Raw genomic sequence first — 23,856 nt, forward strand, 5'->3', positions numbered from 1 at the left:
GATGCAATACTTACAGGGATGTTTGTGAACTAAATATTAACAAGGTCTCATTCCATTTCTCATCACCTTTCTTGTCTGAAGAGTGTCTAATCCTATTACAAAGACAGAACAACTGTCTCAACTGCTGGCAGCAGAACCGTTCTCTGCATGGAGTTCATTGTGTTGGTCAAAGCAGCAGTTAAATTAATTCAGCGGGATATTGGTGGCCATCCCATGTATATTCTGCAGCTGTTAAGGTATTGTTTATTTAGTGCTTTATTTCTTTAACTGAACATACAGATCCCACCTCAGAGATGGCTGCCTTTTGAATCTATATCTTATGTATTCCTTTGAGAAATGTCTACATGGAAACCAATCAGCTATTATTTATATATATATATATATATATATATATATATATATATATATATATATATATATTCATGGGGAGGCCATTCATTATTTATATATTCATACCCTTCTCTCCGCTCCCACACTGAGAAACATCACAACGAAAGCTCACTGCAGTTTGTTTTGAGAGGTTGCTTGCTTTTCAAGTGGTTTCAAGTTGAAGTGTTCTTTATTTATTTGTCATTCCTGTTTGATGTGTTTCTACTGGAAGGGCAGAGATAGAAGCACCTTTGATATGCAGATACCCTGTTCTAGGAGCGGCTTCTCCCTGCATTCTCGTGATGTGTTTGGCATGGCTTATTACTGACCAACGGGTTAAGTCTGTGAAAGTAGTACACAATAATGTCACGTTGATTGGATTAATATAGTCATAATGAGGCGAAATCATTCGTGTTCAGAGGATGAGTGATTCATGTTGTGAATTTGATTTCCTTAACATTACTTTTCAGTGCCTATAATAAGGGCACAATGAGGGTGCGTTACATAAAGGGTTCATATTTATTTGATAGAGCTATTGCTAAGAGAAGGAAACTAGCCCATGCTGTGTGATGCAGTAATCATTGTGGCAAAGAAAAATTTTGGTCTCAGAATTATTTAAAGAGTTCAGCAAAATGAGAACATCTGTCTTGCATACATTTTCCAAACCTGTATGATTTTTAAAAAAAATTTTTGGTAAATGTAAAAGGAATTTGAGTTTGAGGTTTCCATACAATTTTCACTCAGAAATTGTAAATTTCAAAAATAATTACAAAGAAATGGCAAGTATCACATTGAATTAAACATGTTTTAGGTAGAAAAGCTGAGACATTACTCCCTTTAAAATATACTCTAATAATATTTATTTTATTTACAAAAAAATATGAAATATTGTACAGTGCATCCTAAATCTGAAGTTTGGTTATAATTCAATCGGATTCTGTTCATTTGGATTATTTATTTAAACAATTAGGATTATTGTCTTTTTTTCCCCAAAATATGCTAATAACATAAATTAATTAGCAAGGCTTTTTTGCACTATATTTGAATGTTGACAAAAAATAGACAAAAGATGTTTACATCTGCAATATCACAACTGAATTTGGAATTATTTGGATATAAACATACCTGATCCAGCTAATCAAGTCCTTAATTTATTTGGATTTAAAAATGTAAATTTTTATTATTGATCAAATTAATATTAAAAACATATTGTATGCTGCTGAATATATGTAATATTGACAGTAAAATGTCTTCAGAACACTTGGTGTATATTGCATAAGTTATATGAAGTACTTTTATGTTGCTTTTATTTGGCTTTTTAGAGCATGAGACCCTTTTCTTTTTTTAAAGAACTGCATAAGTATTCTTCAAAATATTTTGTGTTCCACAGTGGAAAGAAAATCATTGAAACAACAGGAGTAAAAAAATTATAATTAAATTTTCATTTTCGGTTGACTGTGCCTTTTAAGAATTGATTCAGTAGATGAAAATTCTGTGACAGTGGGATATTCATGCACAGACTAACTTCTCAACTATTTCCCGAATTACTGGAAAATGTCTTAATGACAAGTAGATTTTCATGCTAGCAGATCCAAAAACAGCATGTGTTCCTGTTGAAGGACATGAAATGAGCTCCATTCCTTCAGTGGTATCATGAAGAGAATGTAGTATGAGTCAGGGCACACATTATTTCAGCGAGATAATCCCAGACTCCCACAGTTACCCCATCATCGCCATGGGAACTGCTGTCTGAGAGGAGGGCACCCTTGATTGACTCGCTCACCCTCAGATCCAGGCAGTTTTGCTTCTTCATATGCATGATGTGTTCTTGGTTTTTCTGAGGTTATACCATGCATCTCATCAACAGGAAGCAGCATTTTTCATTTAGTGGCTGAGCCTCTCAAGATTACATTTGCATGATAAAAATTCATTAATATTAAAATTTGTTGAATAATACCATAATTTCGGGTTTTCCAAGAGCAGAGAAATACAACCCGAATTCTGGAAATTTTGGGATGTTTTTTTTTTATTATGCTTTTTCACTTTTTGAATTTTAGTCAGTGTGTAGTGTGTATGTTTGGGCATAAAAGATGTACAAAGTTACAAATCTCAAAGTCCACTCCAAAGGGAGATATTCCGTTTTTTAAAAATCCCTTTTCAAGAACTACAATGAATGGCTCATTAGGACTACAAAGTTGTTTTCCTGTATTTGTGATATCACAAAAAAAAAATCCCACCTACAGAAATTCGAATGGTTGGGGGATGGGGAGAACGTTTGGTTGAGCACTGCACGTTTCAAATTCGAAACCCGGTGCGGGTGTTTTTATATCACTGTATTTCTGATGGAAACCAACTGTTTTCAGAAAATTTTGGATGTCATTTTCATTTCATGTTGCATGTAATGCCTGATAAAGCAACGTTTGTGCTTTTTGTACAGCTTTACTGGGGAAACCTCAAACTCTCCCACTCCAACAGCCCTTCCGCTGGCAGAGAATGAATTTGCATATATATGCCACCACAAATAGTGTAAATCTGTGGGACTATGGTATAAATAAATTCAACTGTATAAGTTTCACTGCAATTCATGTTATAATGTTAGAATTAAAGAACAATAAACATAATATATATTACCGTTGCACTTATCTGTACATAGTCAATGCAGTTATTTTTAAGCTGCTAGTGATATCCTATCCAAAACGTGATTTAGCCCAAAAAAAAATGAACGAGCCGTTCATGCCAGGCTGGGGAGAGAGGTATTGTAATAATATAAATTATGAGAAAAATAATGCGATTTTTCGAACCACCAAGCAAGAGAGCATAATCTAGTACACCCCCAAAACAAAATCAAGACTTTGTAAAAGAGCATAATAGGACCCCTTTAAATTTGAATAAAATGAAAACTAAAAGACTTTCAAATGACACAAGCCAATATTTTATTCACAATAGAACATAGAGAACATAACAAATGTTTAAACGGAGAAATTTTACACTTATCCACTAAATGAGCTCATTTCAAATTGCCTGCTACAGATCTCAAAGTTGAAAACAAAGGGCTGAAAAAGCAAGAAATTTTGAAAAGATTCAGTTGGGAGAACATCTAGCAACTAATTAAGTTAATTGACATCAGGTCTGTAACATGATTAGCTATAAAAGGGATGTCTTAGAGAGGCAGAGTCTCTCAGAATAAAAAATGGGCAGAGGCTCTCCAATCTGTGAAAGAGTCTGCAAAAAGATTGTGGAATACTTTAAAAACAACATTCCTCAATGTCAAATTGCAAAGGCTTTGCAAATCTCATAATCTACAATGCATAACATAATCAAAAGATTCAGAGAAACTGGAGAAATCTCTGTGTGTAAGGGACAAGGCCGAAGACCTTTGTGGAATGCCCCGTGGTCTTCAGGCCCTCAGACAACACTGCATCACTCATCGGCATGATTCTGTCATTGACATTACTAAATGGGCCCAGGAATACTTCCAGAAACCACTGACAGTAAACATCTTCAGACCAACTAAAGCTCTATCATACAAAATGGAATCCATATGTGAACATGGTCCAGAAGAACCGTCGTGTCCTGTGGTCCAACACTCTTAAAAATAAAGGTGCTTCACGATGCCATAGAACAGTGTTTCTCAACCCTTGTCCTGGGCGCCCCCAACACTGCACATTTTGTGTGTCTCCCTAATCAAACTCACCTGATTCAACTCATTAGCTCGTTAGAAGAAACTCCAGGACCTGAAATGGGTGTGTCAGATAAGAGAGTCATACAAAATGTGCAGTGTTGGGGGGCGCCCAGGACCAGGGTTGAGAAACACTGCCATAGAAGAACCTTTTTGTCTAAATGGTTCCATAAAGAACCTTTAACATCTGAAGAACCTTTCTGTTTCACAACAGGTTCTTTATGGCGAAAGAAGGCTCTTCAGATTATAAAAAAGTAAGAGAGAGATGGTTTTTTAAAGAATCTTTGACTGAATTGTTCTTTGTGGAACCAAAAATGGTTCTTCAATGGCATCTCTGTGAAGAACCTTTTGAAGCACCTTTATTTTTAGAGTAAAGGCTCATTTAAAATGGACTGTTTCAAATTGGAAAAGTGTTCTATGGTCAGACGAGTTCAAATTTGACATTCTTGTTGGAAATGACAGTTGCCATGTCCTCCAGGCTAAAGAGGAGGGAGACCTTCCAGCATGTTATCAGCGTTTAGTTCAAAAGCCAGCGTCTCTGATGGTATGGGGGTGCATAAGTACATACGGTATGGGCAGCTTGCATGTTTTGGAAGGCACTATGAATGCTGAAAGGTATATAAAGGTTTTAGAGCAACATCCCCCTCCTGTCAGATGACGTCTATTTCAGGGAAGGCCTTGTGTATTTTAGCAGGACAATGCAAAACCACATACTGCAGCTATTACAACAGCATGACTTCGTAGTAGAAGAGTCCGGGTGCTGAATTGGCCTGCCTGCAGTCCAGATCTTTCACCTATAGAGAATATTTGGTGCATCATTAAACCAAAAATACATCAAAGTCGACCACAAACTCTTCAGCAGCTGGAAACCTTTATCAGGCAAGAACAGAGATGGCAAAAGTACACACATCCTTCACTCAAGTAGAAGTATAGACACTCGTGTTTAAAAATACTCTGGTAAAAGTAGAAGTACTGACTACACATTTTTTACTCAAGTTAAAGTAAAGAAGTATGGGCTCTGACATGTACTTAAGTAAAAAGTACTACAACCTGTTTTGGTGTCACGCTGGAAACTGGACCTCACGTCATATTAACACATTAATACAAAATAACTTCCATTTAATATTGTTAGCTAATTAATGTATCAAGACTGAACAACCACCATGTAGAACAGGGCTGGACTGGGACACAATTTCAGGCAAGGAAATCTCACACTCATCCAGCCCATCCCATACACCTACAACAAATTCTGAAACCATGAATGACCCTTTTTATGTGTGTGTATGGCCATCACATTTAAAAAAAAAAAAGGTTTAAAACCTTAGGCTGGGTCCATTCAAAATAATTAAAAGTTCTCTATTGATCTGCACCTTAACTTGCATTTTCATTTTCAGTCTCTTCATTTTCCATTATATCTCTCTACATCTCACTTTGTGTGTGTGTGTTTACTTTTTTCACTAATTTTCTTGCAAAACAACCACCTCATTGTATTCTGTTTGCTATAACATAACTTTATTTTAGTTCAATTTAAAGTATCACATTATGACCATGTGTTGTTGTTCTATCTTATAATGCCTTAAATACTATAGATTTAATGAAACTATACTCTTTAAATAGCCTAAATGTCAAAATTAGTACAATAATAATTACAAGACAATATTTTTAAAGACAAATCCTAATACTGTACATAGTATTGCATTATCATGAGTCATATTTTTGTCTTACCAAAATTAACCATGGTTTATTACAGTAAAAGTTTTTTTTATTTTTTTGTCAGATTGATTACATTTGTGAATTTGATTACGAATTTTTAATTCACAACCATAGTTTTACTACACATTTCATGGTTAGACTATGGTCAGTGTAGCAAATCCATGGTTAGTTTTTGGTTTGAATTTTTGTAAGGGTTGTGTTGTTATCTGCCCGAGCTCCCTCTAAATGTCTACTAAATTACTACTGTAACTTTACAGTAGACAATAATGATGTTTCTTATCCTAAAGTATTTTGAGTGCTGATAGTAGTTTAGTTTACAGTAGACTGTTATTAATTATCTGGCTGCTACTGCTAAGAGTTGCTAGCTGTTTAATTCTTAACTAAGTAAACAAACACAAAACTACAGCCCATTTACAAATGAAACTGACCTGCACTTGAAGTCATGAACAGGTCAGTAGTTTTGCCTCTCTGATCCACTCCAGTCTCGAGTCTCTTGCATTGATTACTCTGACAGAAACCTTTTGGCAGAGACAAGGAGTGCGTGCGAGCCGAATCGCATTGCCAGTCAAGACTAACCGATTCATGATATATTATAGATTTGTTATTGAATGGTGATCCACCAAAACTAAAGTAACGAGACTGGTTTGAAAATGTAAGAAGTAGAAAGTACTTCTAGTCTTAGTCGATCAATTTTAAGTGAATTGAGTAATTATTGTGTAGAAAAAAATAACCTATCAAAGACTAAATTTCTATATAGTATTTTTTTCTTATTTACTCTTTATTATTATACTATATATTATTTTGAATTAATATTTGATTTGAATAAATTTTTTTATTAAATGTATCTTTCATGATACATTATTCCTGTATTCCTGATTACAGTATTCCTCATCAGCAAAAGATTTGAACTTGATTTTGTTTACTGGGCTGTGTAATGAAGGGGATATGAAAACCATGATCAGAATCCAAAATGAGTTCTTAGCTCTGTCAATTTCAAAGGCTGATTGTGAATTGAAGGCAACTGTTGAAAGTAAAATAAATAAATATTTAATAATAATAATAATTAGTAATAGTAATAGTAATAATTTTGACATTCTGCCAGAACTGAAACATTCAATCAAGTTCCAATGTACCAGACAGAACAGATGCTCTTCCTGTCCAGTGTTTGGAATGAAAAACACTCCATTGGCAATAAGTAAACGAGCAGTATTTTTTATTGAGATTACTCCACAGGATATCCATCTATGAGTGCAAATCTCCGCAGGTGCTCTTGAACCCCTGGGGAGACGTTGAAGTTTCTATCACACTTCAATGCTTCCTTAAAATGTCCTAAGACATTTTAACATCCATTTACATGATGTTAGCTTTTATTCATGTCATTTATTGTGGTTTACTGAATGCATACTAAATTAGTAAACTAAAATAGCATTGCATTCTTGTTAGGATAGTCCACATAATATTAATGAATGTGATGTCATTGAAGTTTTAGTTCTCCAATTACTTTACAAATTCAGTTTAGTCTCTTTATATGTATATTTGATATTGATTGTGTTGATAATAGATTGATAAAATTACCACTAGCTTTACCATAATTTTCACTTACAGTTCAGTGAAATACAGTTCATTGAAATATACCTTTTACCTTTTTTGTTTCATTACAGGTGTTCCCGCTGTTTTTGTTGCAGCTTGGGCAGTTGTCAGGGCAACGCTGGCAGATGCAAGGTGATTTCATGTTCATCGTCACAGACTTGACCTCATGTCCTAATCATCTTTGTAGAAATGAATTGGATTGGACTCTTGTTGTGTCAGAAAGCAATAAGACTTTCAGTTTTATGGATGGCGCCATCTTTAATTTTACTTTGTTCACTGTCGCTATGGCTACTGGTGTGGAATACGGACTTGACTCCTGTTGCACGTTCATACAGAAAGTATTCCTAACACAACTGTAAGCTGCTGTGTGAACGAGACATTTCGAGACTCACACCTGTAAAGAAAATGTGGTTGTCAATCCCGAAAACTGGCAGTGTGAACATAGCCATATATATATACAGTGGTGGAAATGGCCAAAATTCACTGGGGGGACTCTAATGGTAATTTTAGATTACCTTTCGGAAGTATTTAATTATAAAACACTTTATAATCTATAGTAACATTAAACTTATTTCATATTTTCTCTAAACCTTCTTGCATATTAAGACAGTCACCTGCAATTCTGGTCGAATTAAAGAAAGTTTAGTTTTTATTAGGTAACTTTACATTCTATGGACTCTACAAACAGCTCTGTGTTTGCTTGGAGATGCGCGGCTCGTCTGTGATTTGTTTGGAACAATTTTCATTGACGAAATAGAGCATAGTCAGACAATAGTGTTCCTAAAATGTAAGTCACTTAATATTAACTTTTGTATAAAATCAAAAATGTATAAAACTGTCGTACAACTCCCTTTAAAAGCGGTCACTCGTCTTAGTTCATCGTGATCTCACAAACTTCCATTTTAATTAATGAAGCTCTCTACACTGCACACTGAATCTATTATTTAAATCGTCTCTACACTTTGTTTGTTATAATGAATGACAAAACCGACTAAACCTGGAGCCTGCTTAGTGCTTTCACGATCTGTGCTGTGAGGAACTGCACGCGCGCCGCACTGATAAAGAAGCATTTCTATAGGCTGCAGTCAGCAGGTATTATGGCCAAACACAAAAGACTGCATTGCGTAGAGAACCATAGACACAAGTATATCGTGCTAAGTTTATGTGCAGAACTGGGATTGCTTTCGTAGTCTTTTGAATGGATAAAATATAGAAATCACTTTGATTTCCAAATAAACCTAACCAGTTGGAAATGATATGCCGCCCCCCTCGAAATTCACTCCCTGGACTTCACATCCCCACACGATGTGTTAAAATGGTCACGTTATTGTTTAGTATTTTATATTTTTGATGTTTAGTTTGAATAGTTCAAGTGTTAGTTCTCATTGACGATGTGGCAACGCAGAACAAGTGCTAGTTAGAAACTAATTAGATGAGTTAGTGTTTGTCTTGTATCTGTACATGTTTGTGTTCTTATGTTAAAACGCCACTGCTGTGTTCAAGCTGTTTATCACCAGATCATCTTAATGAAGTGGTGTTTTCAACTCACATTGATGTAGGACCATGCCTGAGGCATTATCTTTCCCTGTTTTATTTTCAAACACTCGCTGAATGTCATTGTCTTACTCCCTCGAGAGCACAATTTGTATTCGTGCAGCTTACAGACTGTTAGTGATGGTATAAAAGCAAATGTCTTCAAGCAACAACTTGCTGCTCCTCCAAGGGAACATACTTTATCAACATAAGGTTTTGTTTTAGCTGTAGTCTTTTTTTTACTAGTGTTGTTAAGGTGGCCTACTTTAACTGATCACAAATTGGGTATCTTTAACTTGATCTTTAGTGTATCTTAAACTAAAAGTCACACTGCATAATACATTTTAAGAGGGTCACATACAGGTGTCACATGACATCAATTAATCTTTTGCAATATTAGGAAATATCACAAATGATTTGATATTTTGTAATGCATTTCAGAACTTTTCAGAAATTAGGGAAACAATTAATACCGTTATCCCTAAATAGCACAAGGAGAACTTATGACATTAATAATGAGACAATAATAAAAGCTGTTTACAAGACTATTAACAAGCCCCATCTGAAAACAAGGAATGAGTAAAGTACACATTAAGCACAGCAAAATGCTTTTTAAATCACAGCAGCAAAAACAACAAAAGAAATGCCCCATTTAATTTCAAGGTTGAGAAGGAAGGGAAAGAAAAACGGTTATGTAAAAAAAATACGACTAGTTGAAATGACTTGGGCCTCTTGGGGAAAGTCACTTAGTGAAAATAGCATATTTTCTTAACAATAGATGCTATTTACACCACGTCCAAATAGCAATGGATTCTGTTTACACTAAGTGAAAATAGCATTATTTTTAAATGATATGCTATTTACACTGTGCAATAGATATAGATTCTGTTGTTTACACTGTTAAAAAAACAGGATTTTCTGCTATTTATACTACTTATTGCAAATAGTGGCAATTATCTGCGCCTCAGTGTTGTATGAGATGTGTTGTTGTGATGTATTGATGTGATATGAGATTTGAAAAGGGAGAAAAAAAAGTTCAGCAAAAGGCGGTTTCAAAGTCAGGTCAATCGCATCAAAAAGCATGCGCTTCATCATCTACGCCACTGGAAGTTATGTTTATCAAGCATCTTTTGTAGTGCTGACTATTGCAATCACATGTTGGTGGGCAGAGTTAGTGTAAATAGCCTCTGCCAACAAGGGTGGGTGTTTGCACTTAATGTAAGTAGACACTCCGAAATATGATTTGTGTTGTCTATTCGATGCCATCGATCCAAATTTGCATCCGCCTTTTGCCAAACTTTTTTTTTCTGCATTTTTACATGCCAATATCATATCGGAAATGCATTTATTTTCAATAAAAAAATTAAGGAAATACTCAAAAAGTTGAAAATAAAGTATCGGGTAGGGTTAGGGTAGATGTAGGAAGGGCTTTATTGTCCCAATAAGGTGGCATCTATTTAATAATTTGTATTAAAATTATAATTTGCACTCAATACGTTATTATTGCATACTATTTTATAATGTACTACAATACCGAGGAGCAGATAATTGATAACTATTAGATAATAGATCATTAGATAACTATTTGTAATAAGTAGTGTAAATAGCAGACAATCCTGCTATTTTAACATAGTGTAAATATAATCTATAGCTATAAGTGTAAATAGCATATCGCTAAGGAAATCCTGCTATTTTCACTTTCACCTCTATATCTATTTACTGTACCCTTATTGCAAATAGCCGCTGCCTGAAGAATATACTATATACAGTGTGGGTTGAGTGAACAACTTGATCCAAAGTTGAGTAAACTCAAAAAAGCTGTGCAGCAAGTTGCCTTGAAATTTTAAGTTAAGTCAACTTTTCATTTTTTTTTATAGTGCATGCACTTTACCACCTACACCACTGGAGCTGTTGTTTAGCAATCGTTTTTTGTAATGTTGAGTAGTCCAATCTCGTGTTGGTGGGTGGAGTTAGTGTAAATAGCCTCTGCCATCAAGAGTAAATAGACACGCTGTATTCTATTTATTATGTGTATTTTATATTTTCTGGTTAGTGTGATTTGTATGCAAGATTTTTGTAGAACAGGGATGATCTTTTTCTTTTTAGTAGTTTCTATTCCGAAGCAAAAAGTGTTGATTTTTTCCCATCATTTTGAGCAGGGTTTCTCTCGCCAGTGAGCAGTGTTTCTTGGGTTCTGTTGAAACAATTTTCATCAGCTGAAACAATTTTTCATGGATTACTGCTTGAACAAATGAGTTACCGAATCTTTTGAATAATCTATTTTTGAATCTGAGCTATGAAAATACTTACAATTCAGTTTCTTTTTGTCATATGCAATTTATGTATCATAGTTATTTTTCGAAGTAAAAAATATTGTATTTTTTCAGCAATATAAATAATCTGATCTAAACGAACATACAGTAAATCAAGATTGTATCAGAAAACACAAAACAAGAATAATAAAGTAATTGAATCATTTGAAAATTAATTAGACTGTTGGAAGTTTTAATTTCTTTTTGATTAACATCCTTGTTATTAAAGATAAAAATAGATTTATTCTGAAATCTAGTTGAGCTTTTATTCCACTTGAGTAAAAGCAAACGAAACGTTCATTTAGAGAAGGCAAAAAGGGAGCTGTCAGTCTCCTGACATTTGTGAGTTGTGAGTGATGGTGGGTTAATGGCTTTCTGCACGACCATGAGATATAACACTCTGAAAAGCAAATGTGAAAAAGATTACATGTATCATCAAGCAGTTCTGATTGGCATTTTAGTAGCACTATCAGTGCTGAGGCCATGAGATTGATTCCCAGGAAATACACATAGTGATACAACCTATGAATACATCATAACTCACACTGGCTGCCAAATGAGTAAATATAAATGTTGTCTGGGTGTTTGATATTCCACATTCATCTCAATATGTGTGTGCAGCATTTGTTCTGAAATATTACCTATACATATTTTTAATAAGAAATCTCTACAGAGGCTGTAGAAAATGAATGTTTTGAACTAGTGCATTGAAACAGTAAGAACTGATTCTCAGAAATGAATTAAACCTCTAAAAATATTATAGTTTTTTTCTTAAACAACTCCGTGTTAAAACAGCAGGTCTATTAATGCAATCTTTGGGAAACTTAATATTCAATTAAAAGTGTGTTAAATCATTGAGATTTTCACAGTATTTGTTAACTTTGCAGTATTGTCAACAAATAAGATAAAACTAATTGCGAATCTTTAATATTCTGCGAAGACCTGGAATCAAATCAGAAATCTAATTGGAAGAGTCACATTCAAAGCCACTAAACTGATCTACAAACTGGCTTTGGCTGCAGTTTGAATTCCATATTAATGTGGCATGTTGCCGTGTTGCTTGGCAACTGTAAACAGCAACAGTTATGAGATATATCAAAGACTATATAATACCCAGAGCCGTTGAGAAACAGAGTTGCGACACTCCCATAGGCTTCCATAGGAACTTAGGAATGCGGAAGTAAAGCGTGTCATGGAGCAGCCAATAGTTCCAAACAACCGATAGTTTCAGCATCGAAGCCCATTCATTTCAGTGCTTCTTAAGCACCGTCGCCAGAAAGTTGAGGAAATTACCGCATTTTTGCCATTTTAACGCATTAGTTTACCTCTCGGAAATCTGACCAGTAGTTGTATTTTATGAAACGCGCTATAGTTAATGTTTATTTTTAGATAATAGGCAGTATATTAGGTGCTTGGTTTGGAATCCAAGATGGCGCCTGTGTATTTGGCATGCCGTCTACTGCTCTCTTGTTTGTTGGTCTGGTTGTCTGCTCTGTCTCTAAACTGCTGCTCGCTTTTAATCTACGACCGCCGAGCACTCTTGGACATCCGCGACTCTGTTGCGGACACACTCATAAACTCTTATACTTCGGATGTGGACTGCTCCTGTGACAATTCGAATGAGTCGTTCCAAATGGTTATCCCAGACTGTATTCGCCGGTGGCCCCTCAACATCCCGCGGAGAAAGCATAGGAGGAAACGAGGCAACCGCGGAGGATACCTCGTGAAGCTGAAAGCTCATCTGCAGGCTGGCTTTCTCTCGGATCCTACCTTTGAATCGTTTTACGGCAGCTCTGCTACCTGGTGCCCGCTGGACTTGATCCACCGGTGGCTTCGTCCTGTTCTCCCCCTGCACCTGAGTCCTGTTTCTCGTGCCGGTCTCCACCGAATCGGCCTCGGCTCTCGAAGACGGGGAGTAACTCACGGAAATCTGCGCTCACTGAAACGAGCGCCCTCATCTCCTGTTATTATTTCTCCACCGAAGATGGCATTATTAAATGCCCGCTCCTTGGTGAATAAGACCTTTTTATTAAACGACTTTTACTCATCTCACAACTTGGATTTTATGTTCATCACAGAATCCTGGATAAAGTTTGGTGATCTAACTCCTTTTGCTGATCTGATCCCCTCTGACTGTACATTTTTTAAACTCTCCTTGTCTGAGTGGACGCGGGGGTGGGATAGTAACTATTTTAAAGAACTCTCTCTCTGCACTCTGTCGATTGGTCCCTGTAACGGCTTTTTCCAGTTTTGAAGCTCAGTTTCTTCAGTTAGACTGAAATGGTCCTGTATGTTTAGGGGTGATCTACCGTCCACCGCACTCTTCTAAGGACTTTATACAGCATTTCACTGAACTGGTCGGCAATATTGCCGCTAATTACGATTGCTTTCTATTGGTGGGCGATTTTAATATCCATGTTTGCTGTCCGTCAAACCCCCTATCACATGACTTTCTTAGTCTTATTGACGCTTTTAATCTATCTCAGTGGATCAGTGACTCTACTCATATTCAGGGCCATATGTTGGATCTTGTACTGTCATATGGGCTTGATGTGACTGATATTGTGCTCTCAGATTTTATGATCTCGGACCATAAGCCCATACTATTTTCACTGACTCTTCCAGATCTCTCTCATTTTTCTACACCTGTAATTCTGTCTCGGTTCTACTCTCCCCAGTTTAGCACAAATTTCAACTTGTGCTTTGCTGAATGCTGCTCACAGTTGCACTTGGATCAATCATTATCTGACTTGGATGCTGATCAACATCTTAGCCTCATGAATTCTGCCTGGCTTAAGGTAGCAATGCAACTGCTCCCCTTAAACCTCACAAGCACAAACCAAAATCTGAACTGTGGCTTAACTCTGACACCCGTCTCCTAAAACAAAATTGTAGAAAGGCAGAACGAAAATGGAAAAAGGACAGGCTGCATATCTCTCTTCAAATGTTCAGAAACTCTCTGACATCTTACCAGACTGCAGCTAAGTCTGCGAAAGCTGCATAGTTTTCTAATTTAATTGAAACTAATCACTCTAAACCTAAGGTATTGTTTTCAATTATTCAATCTGTTACTAATCCTTCTGTTAATAATTTGCCTGTTGCCTCTGTTGCTCTCTGTGAAAGCTTCTTGAGATATTTCAGTGACAAAATTACTAACTTAAGACTTAGCGTCTGCCCCACTTTAACTTTAACTGTCTCTCCAATCATGTCATCTGCCTCTGCCGTTTTCGATGCTTTTGTACCTATCAATATCCAGGAACTGAAGGAGGTGATTGGCAAGCTTAAACCTTCCTTCTGTTCTAGCGATATCATTCACCCGAGATTTTAAAAATTAATTTTCAATTCAATCGGGCCAGGTTTGTCTCCAAACTGGCTCTGTTCCTGCCAGTCTTAAAGTCGCTACGGTCACTCCTCTGCTCAAGAAGCCTTCACTGTATTCCTCTGTCCTAAACATTTTTCGGCCAATTTCTGTCTTACCTTTCATTTCAAAAGTTTTGGAGACAATTGTGCTGAATCAACTTCAATGTTTTCTGTCAAGTAACTGTATTTATGAGGTTTTTCAATCGGGTTTTAAGTCTGCTCACAGCACTCTGCCTTGTTGAGAGTGTTAAATGATATCTACCTCTCCACTGATTCCGGAGACTCTGTGGTTCTTATTCTTCTAGATCTGTCGGCCGCTTTTGATACCGTAGACCACTCCTCACTATTATCTAGATTGGAGTCTTGGGTAGGTCTAAAAGCTAACGTCCTGAAATGGTTTCAGTCATACCTGTCTGACAGAAAGTTTTTAGTGAAGCTGGGTAATTTTACCTCTTCCCCTGCACCTCTGACCTGTGGCCTTCCTCAAGGCTCTATTTTAGCTCCTTCTCTATTTTCTCTCTACATGCTTCCTCTGGGCTCTATTCTGCGTAAACATGGCGTGTCTTTTCATTTCTACGCAGATGATACTCAGATCTATTTACCAATCAAAAGAAAAAATTCCACTGTGATTACTTCTCTTCTGCAATGTCTAGAAGAGGTTAAATTATGGCTAGCCCAAAATTTCCTCTTCCTAAATGAAGACAAGACCGAGGTAATTGTTTTCGGCCCCAATGAGAACTCTCAGTGTATAAGCCCTGAGTTAGAAAGTTTATCCGTTTTTAGATCCTCACGGGTTCGGAACCTAGGAGTTCTTGTTGACCAGCATTTAAAATTTGATAAACATATCTCTTCTGTTATCGGATCCAGTTTATCAGCTTCGCTTACTGTCTAAAATTAAATATTTTCTCACTCCTAAAACTCTAGAAATGGCTGTTCACGCTTTTGTTACGTCTCGTCTAGATTACTGCAATTCTTTAAACTGCGGCATATCAAAGTGTCAAATTGCACGTCTTCAGCTTGTTCAGAATGCTGCGGCCAGACTTCTTTTAAAGTGTCGTAAACATGAACACATCACCCCAGTTATTAAATCCTTACACTGGTTGCCGGTTTGTCAGAGAATAGACTTTAAAATTCTCCTCTTTGTATATAAATCCCTACACAACCTAGCCCCTGTCTACCTCTCTGAACTTCTTCATGTCTACACTCCGTCCAGAAGCCTACGATCCTGTGACCAGGCTTTGTTGGTAGTCCCTCACGTTAGGCTTAAGCGTAGAGGTGAGCGTGCATTTGCAGTGGCAGGGCCTCGACTTTGGAATGCCCTGCCTCTAGAGATTAGAATGGCCCCTTCACTGTCTGTTTTTAAGTCCCTGCTAAAGTGTATTGACTACTGTGATATGGCCAATTTTAATTTTTAATCGGGTTATATTAAATTTTGTCTGGTCTGTTTTCTGTGTATGTGGTATAATCTGTAAAGCACTTTGGTCAGCCTGGTGGCTGTTGTATATGTGCTATACAAATAAATTGAACTTGAACTTGAACTATATACTATATTTGCAGTTAGATAACGTGAGAAACACCTTGATAGTTATCATAACCAGATACTAGTTGATGCTAGTTGTTTTACGTCTTTCTGTAATCTTTCTCTCTCTAAAGGATGTCAAATGAGTTTGAAGACTGCCAAGGAACACAATTTGCCCTCTCCCTGGATACATTATATAATAGAATATTTTGATGAATACAGTTGGTTGCCTTTTTTATTTTGAAGTATTTGCAAAACTTAAATTTACATTTTTTTCATTTATATTTAGTCATTTAGCAGACACTTTTATCCAAAGCGACTTACAATGTAGAAGCAAACAGACCAACGAAAGAGCAACAAAATACAAGTGCTGTGACAAGTCTCAGTCTAGAACAGTTCACATAGCAATTTTTTTTTATAAATATAAATAAATAAATAAATAGAATAGGTAAGTGCTAGTATTAATTGGTCAGATGGTGGCGAAAAAGATGTCTTTAGATGTTTTTTTTGAAAATGGCTAAAACCATTTCTAGCATTCATTGATATTCACTTGTGTATGCATATTGTATTTTATATTTTAACATAATATTGTATTAAAATGTGAATAAAAGATGACCATAGATGAAGAAATATATAATAATACAATAACATATTTTACATACTAATTAGATTTCTTATACTCTTTAAATAAGCATAATTTATTTCATCATTGTTCTGCACATCCACAGGAATAAGTGTAACACAAAAACACATGAAGTCATGCCTTAAGTCTCCAATCTTTAAGCAGTTTACACTATTTATACTTCGCATACAAAGAAATGTAACCGCCTTATCCTGTGTGTTGCTGTATGTTTTTACTCCATAGTTAAGGAAAAAAACATTAATATTATTTCCATTAAACTCCAGACAAAATGCTACTATCAGTGTATTAAACAAATTAATCAATGGACGTTTTATGTTAATATTTGCCGGAAAATGCTGCAAGTATACTCGCTGTTGTTGTCTGACCCGATTAATCCCATTCAAACCTAAGGACAGCTCGGAGTTGTTTGGAACTATTGAGAGCTCCATGAACCACATGACCGCGCGGCGGCGAGATCAAAGCGTGTCGCAACTGTTTCTCAACAGCTCTGAGAATACCCAAGAGTCACTAGTATAGTTTTGAATGGGGAAAAATGCAACGCTAAATATGGCCGCTCAATCGCAGGAAGCCCCGCCTTCTGAATGAAAGAGCCAATCGCTAATCGGTAAAGTCAGCGCGTCACTGCAGCTGCCGTTAGAAGTCCCGGTTGCTATAGAAACAGTCAGCGCTCTGAGACGCGCACTCAGGACTGCGCATGCGCTCTGGCTGATCTAGCCTGAGAAATAAGCTTTTTGTAAAGCTATTTGAGCAAAAGAAACAACATTTATGACACAGTTGTTGTCCGATTTCATTGGTGATTTCAAATATGAAATTTAATCGTAAGCTTAGTAAACAGTTTTGGAGAATTTGATGTTTCCCCATACAAAGTGATAGGAGCTGCTCTTGGATGCCCGAGAGGCGTTTCAAAGATGGCCGCTGAGTGATATGACTTGTCTTAAGCCCGGTACACACCAAGTCGACGCAGATGAACTAGTGGCGACGAAAGCAGACAGCGGGGTCGGCCGACGTCCAAAGTTTCCCTGACACACCAAGCCGATGCTCGACACCCGACGGCCAAGTAGGGTTTTTTTCTCGGCAGCTGAACAGCCAATCAGAATGATCAGATGGCCCGACTGACCGACGAGCTCCAACGCCGATTCAACATGTCGAATCGGCCGAAAACAAGCCGACGAGGACCAGCTTCAGCCGACGACACAGAACACACTGAGAAAACTTTGTCGGCCGACGAACAAAAACTGCCTGATGGCCGACCGTCGGCTTGGTGTGTACCAGGCTTTAAAGAGACTTTGGATATATGAACTAAAATACTTCATATAATAAGATGATGAAGAAAAAGGATTATTAGTAAATTTATTTGTTGAACAGTGCCATTTGTTCATCTTTCTACCATTTTATGAAAGTACTAAGTTTTGCATTGTGTCAAAGTACAACCTTTATCCACAGTAAATTACTGTAACATACAAAATTTGTCATGGCAAATTGCCTCAGTATATTCATATGTTGTTGTTTTTTTGTTTTATCTCATATTTATACCCATCTGGTCAGAATATTCCGATTTGTTCCCGTTATTTTTGGTTTTAGGTGGCAGTGGCACTGCTCATTTGTGTGCTTTGTACACAAATATGGTTCTCCATTGTGTCCCTGCTGATGTCTTTCTTCTGTGAAGCTTGTTTTATTTACTATTGTTATGTAAAAAGTAGTGACTCTAATTTGAATGCGTCCTTGTCAGATTTCATGTGAAAGAAACAACAGCACTCCTTCCTTTGTTCCTTTATGTGAAAGTTTATTGGACTGTCACATGATAGTCCACATGCAGCCCAATTGCCTGCAGTACACTTAATCCACCTGTGGTACTACAGTTTCTTAAAAAGGATAAATAAAATTCAATTCATGTTTCTGAGGTAATTAATAATGAATGTTCATTATGACTCTTTAGTTTTTCGCCAGACTGCATGCATTCAGCTTCTCTCTGAATATGTACAGTATATCCTATTTATGGACTATATCCTCTGCATGGCAGATTATCCATTCAGCTGCACATCATAGTAAACTTTTGTAATGGGATTATGAATGCCGAAACAAATTGATGGTAAACAAATGGAAATGAGTCTTATTTAGCACCGTTTTATAAAGCGAAGGAGTGGGTCAGTGACTTCAAGGAGAGAGAGAGAGAGACTAAACTAGGTCCTTTTGATCTATACAGTATGCACTGTGAAGTACAGTATATCATTACTGTGTTAGCACTGCCTCTGGGACTGGAAACTTATCTGCCTCTCTGCCACTGTCTCGCTCTGTGCCTTTTAAATATCCCCTGAATCATAATCCATGTGTGCCGGTTAATTTATCATTCGATCTGTCTTTATCTGTGCAGATGCTGGGAGCTGAGTGCAGGAAACATCAAATGGATCTACCAGGTTCCCATTCTGACAGCCATTGGGGTGAGTAAAAGCGATGTGAAAAACTGTCAGGCTCTTAATAAACACGGCGTGAGAACCAAGCGACAGCCTGGGAAACAGTTCAAAGACTGAGGCAATTTTCCCCGAGGAGGGAGCAATCGTCTAACTTTACCTAAACTTTTCTCTTTTCTGTTATTCACCACTGCAAGATGAAAAGCACTTTGGCAAAGAAGGCAAATGTCAGAAGAACTGGCAAGAATATTACCATAATTACTACGTGCATGTGTGTGTTTCTGCCAGTTCTGCCAATTACTGGATGCAGACAATAACATGATTCAGACATGGGCACAGTCAGGAGAGACCGAAGAGTCTCAGTGGGGGTGCCTACATGTTAACCTCATTTCGCCTTTCTAGTTCATTATGTTCATTTAGAAATTATGAATTTAAAAATGGGATTCATTTATCACTTTCAAATTGGTTTACAGCTGCTGCTTTAACTATTCTGACACTCGACTGCCAAGGTAACATTAGCCATGCATACAGGTGAGTGACGTACAGTGGCCCCAAAATTATTTGAACACCTAAAAAGCAATGGCATTGCATTAGATAAAAAAAAATATCAGACCAGGTGGTGTCTCTAGAGCTTTTCTCAGAAATAGCTTTCTTGGTGTGTTTGCTCTGAAAATGTGTTTTTAGTTCTCCTCAAGTTTACACCATTGTCAGAGTAACCGTATAGTTCATCACATTAACTGTGAACATACTGTACTCAGTTTGACAATCAGTTTTTAAACAATACATTTATTACACACTATACTGTTTAAAGGTTTTTAGAGCAGGGCTCTATATAAATATTTTTCAGTGATAAAATATGATTTAAGACGATAGTGTAAGCATTTTTAGTTTCAAAAAGTTGAATGGTAAATAAGACAATGAGACAATATTTAAATAAAATAATAATAATGAGAAGAAATATTTATTTGCAACAAGAGCTCTGTCCTTTGAAGAGAGTAGGGCATAGGGATGCTCACTTCCATTTGGAATTCGCCCATATTAAGCCATAAAATGATTTACAATTCAGATACAGGTTTTCACAAAAACAAATTTTTTATAAAATGGTATTTCAGCCTTTAAATATTTTTTATGAAAAGGGATGTCAAACATGAATTATTATATTAGTTTAAAACAAATATATTATAAATATATGTAATATATACTATAAATATTATTGTCTAAATTGTTTAGATTTTTAGAAGGCACATTAATTTCTTTCACATTTACAACTCTGTGTTTGCTGCGTAAAAATATGGGTTGATATGCACAGTTGGGCATTGATCTAAACGTAAGATAAGCTTTTTGGAAATGCAAATTCAATCTCTGCCATGAAGTGGTGCTTTAAGATCGGCAGAAATAAAGTGATTCCCCCGGTAACGGCTGTACACAAAGCAGCACGGGGCTTATAAACACTGTTTTATCAGGCATTGTAGGCAAGATTAAATGAAAATGCCAATGATACATTTCTGAGGACAGTCAGTTCCCTTCAGAGTTACATTCATATAAAGTCATCCATGCCGTGTTTTGACTTTAAAATGTACAGCGCTCATATTTATTCAATGACATAATTGCCTTTTGAAGTTTAATCCAGCCATGTAGCGATTCTTGCCTTTCCACCCTCAACTGTAAGACCTCTTGAAATTATAATTAAGACTTTTCTTATACAATTTAACGTATTTAAAACTTTTTAAGGCCTTAAAACTTTTCAATTTAGTTGTATCAAATTGAAGGACCTGTGGGAGCCCTGTATTTAAGATATTTTTAAGATATTTAATATGTATGTAAGGGCGGTGATGCATTTTGGTAGCCCGACTTTAAAACACAATAGCCCCGGGACATCGGGCTAGCGATTTTGTGAGCCCTGTAGAGAAATAATACTTTTGCTTAGACTTTTATATTGTTACAAAAAAATAAATAAAAAAAATGCTGTTCTTTTAAATTAGCATCAAAAAATCCTAAATAAAAATAGTATCAATGTTTCCACAGAAATATTAAGCAACACAGCCGTTTTTAACATTGACAATAATAAGAAAAGTTTTGGCTTTGCTTGACAGTATTCTGAAGCTTGCGGTCATCCCTGTTGCTTGTGCACCTTTTCCTACGCAATTTCTTCCTTCCAGTCAACTTTGCATTTAATATGCTTTGCTACAGCACTCTGTGAACAGCCACTCCTTTCAGTATTGACCTTCTGTGACTTACCCTCTTTGTGGGGGTGTCAGTGGTTGTCTTCTGGACTATTGCCAAGTCAGCAGTCTTCCCCATTATTGTGGTTTCAAAGAACAAGAGATACCCTGAATTTATATTATAGAGATGGTCGTTTAATGAAACTCAAATACAAATATTCTAATATATTGAGATACTGGATTTTGACTTTCATGAGCTGTTAGCTCTAATCATCAAAATTGAAACAAAAAAACTTTTGAAATATCTTACTTTACATGTTATGAATGTAAAATATATATGAAAGTTAATTTTTTTTAAATAAGTTACAAAAAATCTACATATATTTATAACAGGGGCAAGGGAGTCAGTGCTTCCTAAAAATATTTGATGAGAATAAAATTTGTAGTACAAAAGTACATTAAAAAAACAACAGCAATATTATAAAATATATCATTAAGAAGTGTATTAATCACTAATTTTTCTAGTCAGTCAGTCAGTCATATTTATTTATAAAGCACATTTAAAAACAACAGCTGTTGGCCAAAGTGCTGTACAAAATTTAAGCATATACCAAAAATACAAAAGTAGACATAGAACATAATGACAGATAGTACACTAGAGTTTGCTACTGCTCTTATTTATGACCATATGCAACAGTAAAGAAATACGTTTTAAGAAGAGACTTAAAATTTATTAAATTTGTCCTGCGAGGCACGACATTTCGTTCCACTGTATGTCCCCACATGTAGCGGAATGACAATAAAGCTCAACTTGAACTTGAACTTGAAAATCAGCGTATGTTGGTTCAGATCTTATATAGGATGGCAATATGTTCCAAAGCTGTGGACCAGCCGCTGAAAAGGCACGATCTTCTTTCGATTTCAAGCGTGTCCTTGGAACAGTCAACTGAAGACTACTAGTTGATCGAAGTTCCCTGGAAGCATTACAGTGGAACAAAAGGAGATCGGAGATATATGACGGAGCCAGTCCATGCAAACCCTTATAAACAAATAACAATGTTTTGAAATGGATACAATATTTAACTGGGAGTCAGTGGAGAGAAATCAACATTGGTGAAATATGTTCCCTCTTCTTGGTTCCAGTTAACACTCTAGCGGCAGCATTTTGAACAAGTTGAAGATGTGACAATAGAGACTGTGAAACACCCAAATACAATACATTACAATAATCTAATATGGATGAGATAAAAGCATGCATTACAGATTCCATGTCTTTTAATTTTAAGAATGACTTCATGTTTGCAATATTCTTTAGCTGATAAAAACAACTTCTAACCACAGCATTGATCTGTTTATCATAAGTCAAAGCAGAGTCAAAAGTAACGCCTACGTTTCTGACATGTAAATGAAGATTACCAGATAGAGGTCCCAGTTTACTGGCCACAACCTCTGTAGAAGCAGGGGAGCCAAAGATTAAGACCTCAGTCTTCGCCTCATTTAACTGGAGGAAGTTGGCAGACATCCACTGTTTAACATCTCTCAGACAATCAAACAACACTGTAACCTGAAGACATCCTTTGGGTGCAAGGTAACATAACACTGAGTATCATCTGTGTAACAGTGGTATGAGACATTATGGCCCGGTTTCACAGACAGGGCTTAGACTAAACCAGGATTATGCCATAGTTCAATTAGGACATTTAAGTACTTTTTATAAACATGCTTAGAAAATAAAACATTACTGGGGTGCATCTTGAGACAAAACAAAGGCACTGATACATTTTAAGATCAGTCAGTGCAAGTTTATTTCAGTTGAAACAGCTCAGACTTGCATTTTAGTCTAAGGCTAGGCTTAAGCCTTGTCTGTGAAACCAGGGGTATGTTTCTTAAATATAGCATGCAAAGGAAGCATGCTTAAAGAATATAGAACAGGACCCAAAATTGAGCCGTGCGGAACCCCATACAAAACTGGTGCACAAGATGAAAAATATTTGCCAGTCTCTACAGAGAAGGTTCGATCCTTTAAATAGGATACAAACCAATTTAAAACACGGCCTTGAACCCCAATTTGCTGTAAGTGATTTAAAAGAATGCCATGATCAAGAGTGTCGAATGCCGCACTGAGATCCAGCAAAATTTAAACAGCACAGTTGACAATCGACAACAAGTCGTTTAATACTTTTAGCAGTGCAGATTCTGTACTGTGTTAAGGTCTGAAGCCAGATTGATATTTATCGAAATTACAATTTTCCCGTAGAAAAGAAGAAAGCTGATTAAACACAACCTTCTACAACTCTTTTGATTAAAAACGCTAACTTAGAGATGGGGCGATAATTTTTAAAAACTGTTGGATCAAGATTTGTTTTTTTAAGTAGCGGCTGCACAGTAGCATGCTTAAAATAAGATGGAACTCTTCCACTGATTAAACTGCTATTAATTATTGACAGTAAACTAGGACTAATAGCGCCAAGTGTCTCTAATAAGAGACGAGGAGAAACAACAGCCAAAGAACAAAATGTGGGCTTCATTTTATGAATAATTTGCACCAGGTAACTGTGATACACTGGA

General features: G+C 36.4%; 1 protein-coding gene across 1 annotated transcript in view; it reads left to right on the forward strand.

Annotated features, from left to right (window-relative positions):
* The window catches only part of pth2ra (parathyroid hormone 2 receptor a), a gene marked incomplete at both ends in the record, with an annotated part of 74,380 nt that overhangs the window by 34,474 nt on the left and 16,050 nt on the right, over positions 1-23,856 (forward strand). The window contains 2 exons of the mRNA XM_079426495.1: positions 7,423-7,483; positions 19,090-19,156. Coding sequence (XP_079282621.1) covers positions 7,423-7,483; positions 19,090-19,156 — 128 coding nt within the window. The remainder of the gene's footprint in view (positions 1-7,422; positions 7,484-19,089; positions 19,157-23,856) is intronic.

Source organism: Barbus barbus (assembly GCF_936440315.1).
Source record: "Barbus barbus genome assembly, chromosome: 10".
In the NCBI taxonomy this organism is placed as follows: domain Eukaryota; kingdom Metazoa; phylum Chordata; class Actinopteri; order Cypriniformes; family Cyprinidae; genus Barbus; species Barbus barbus.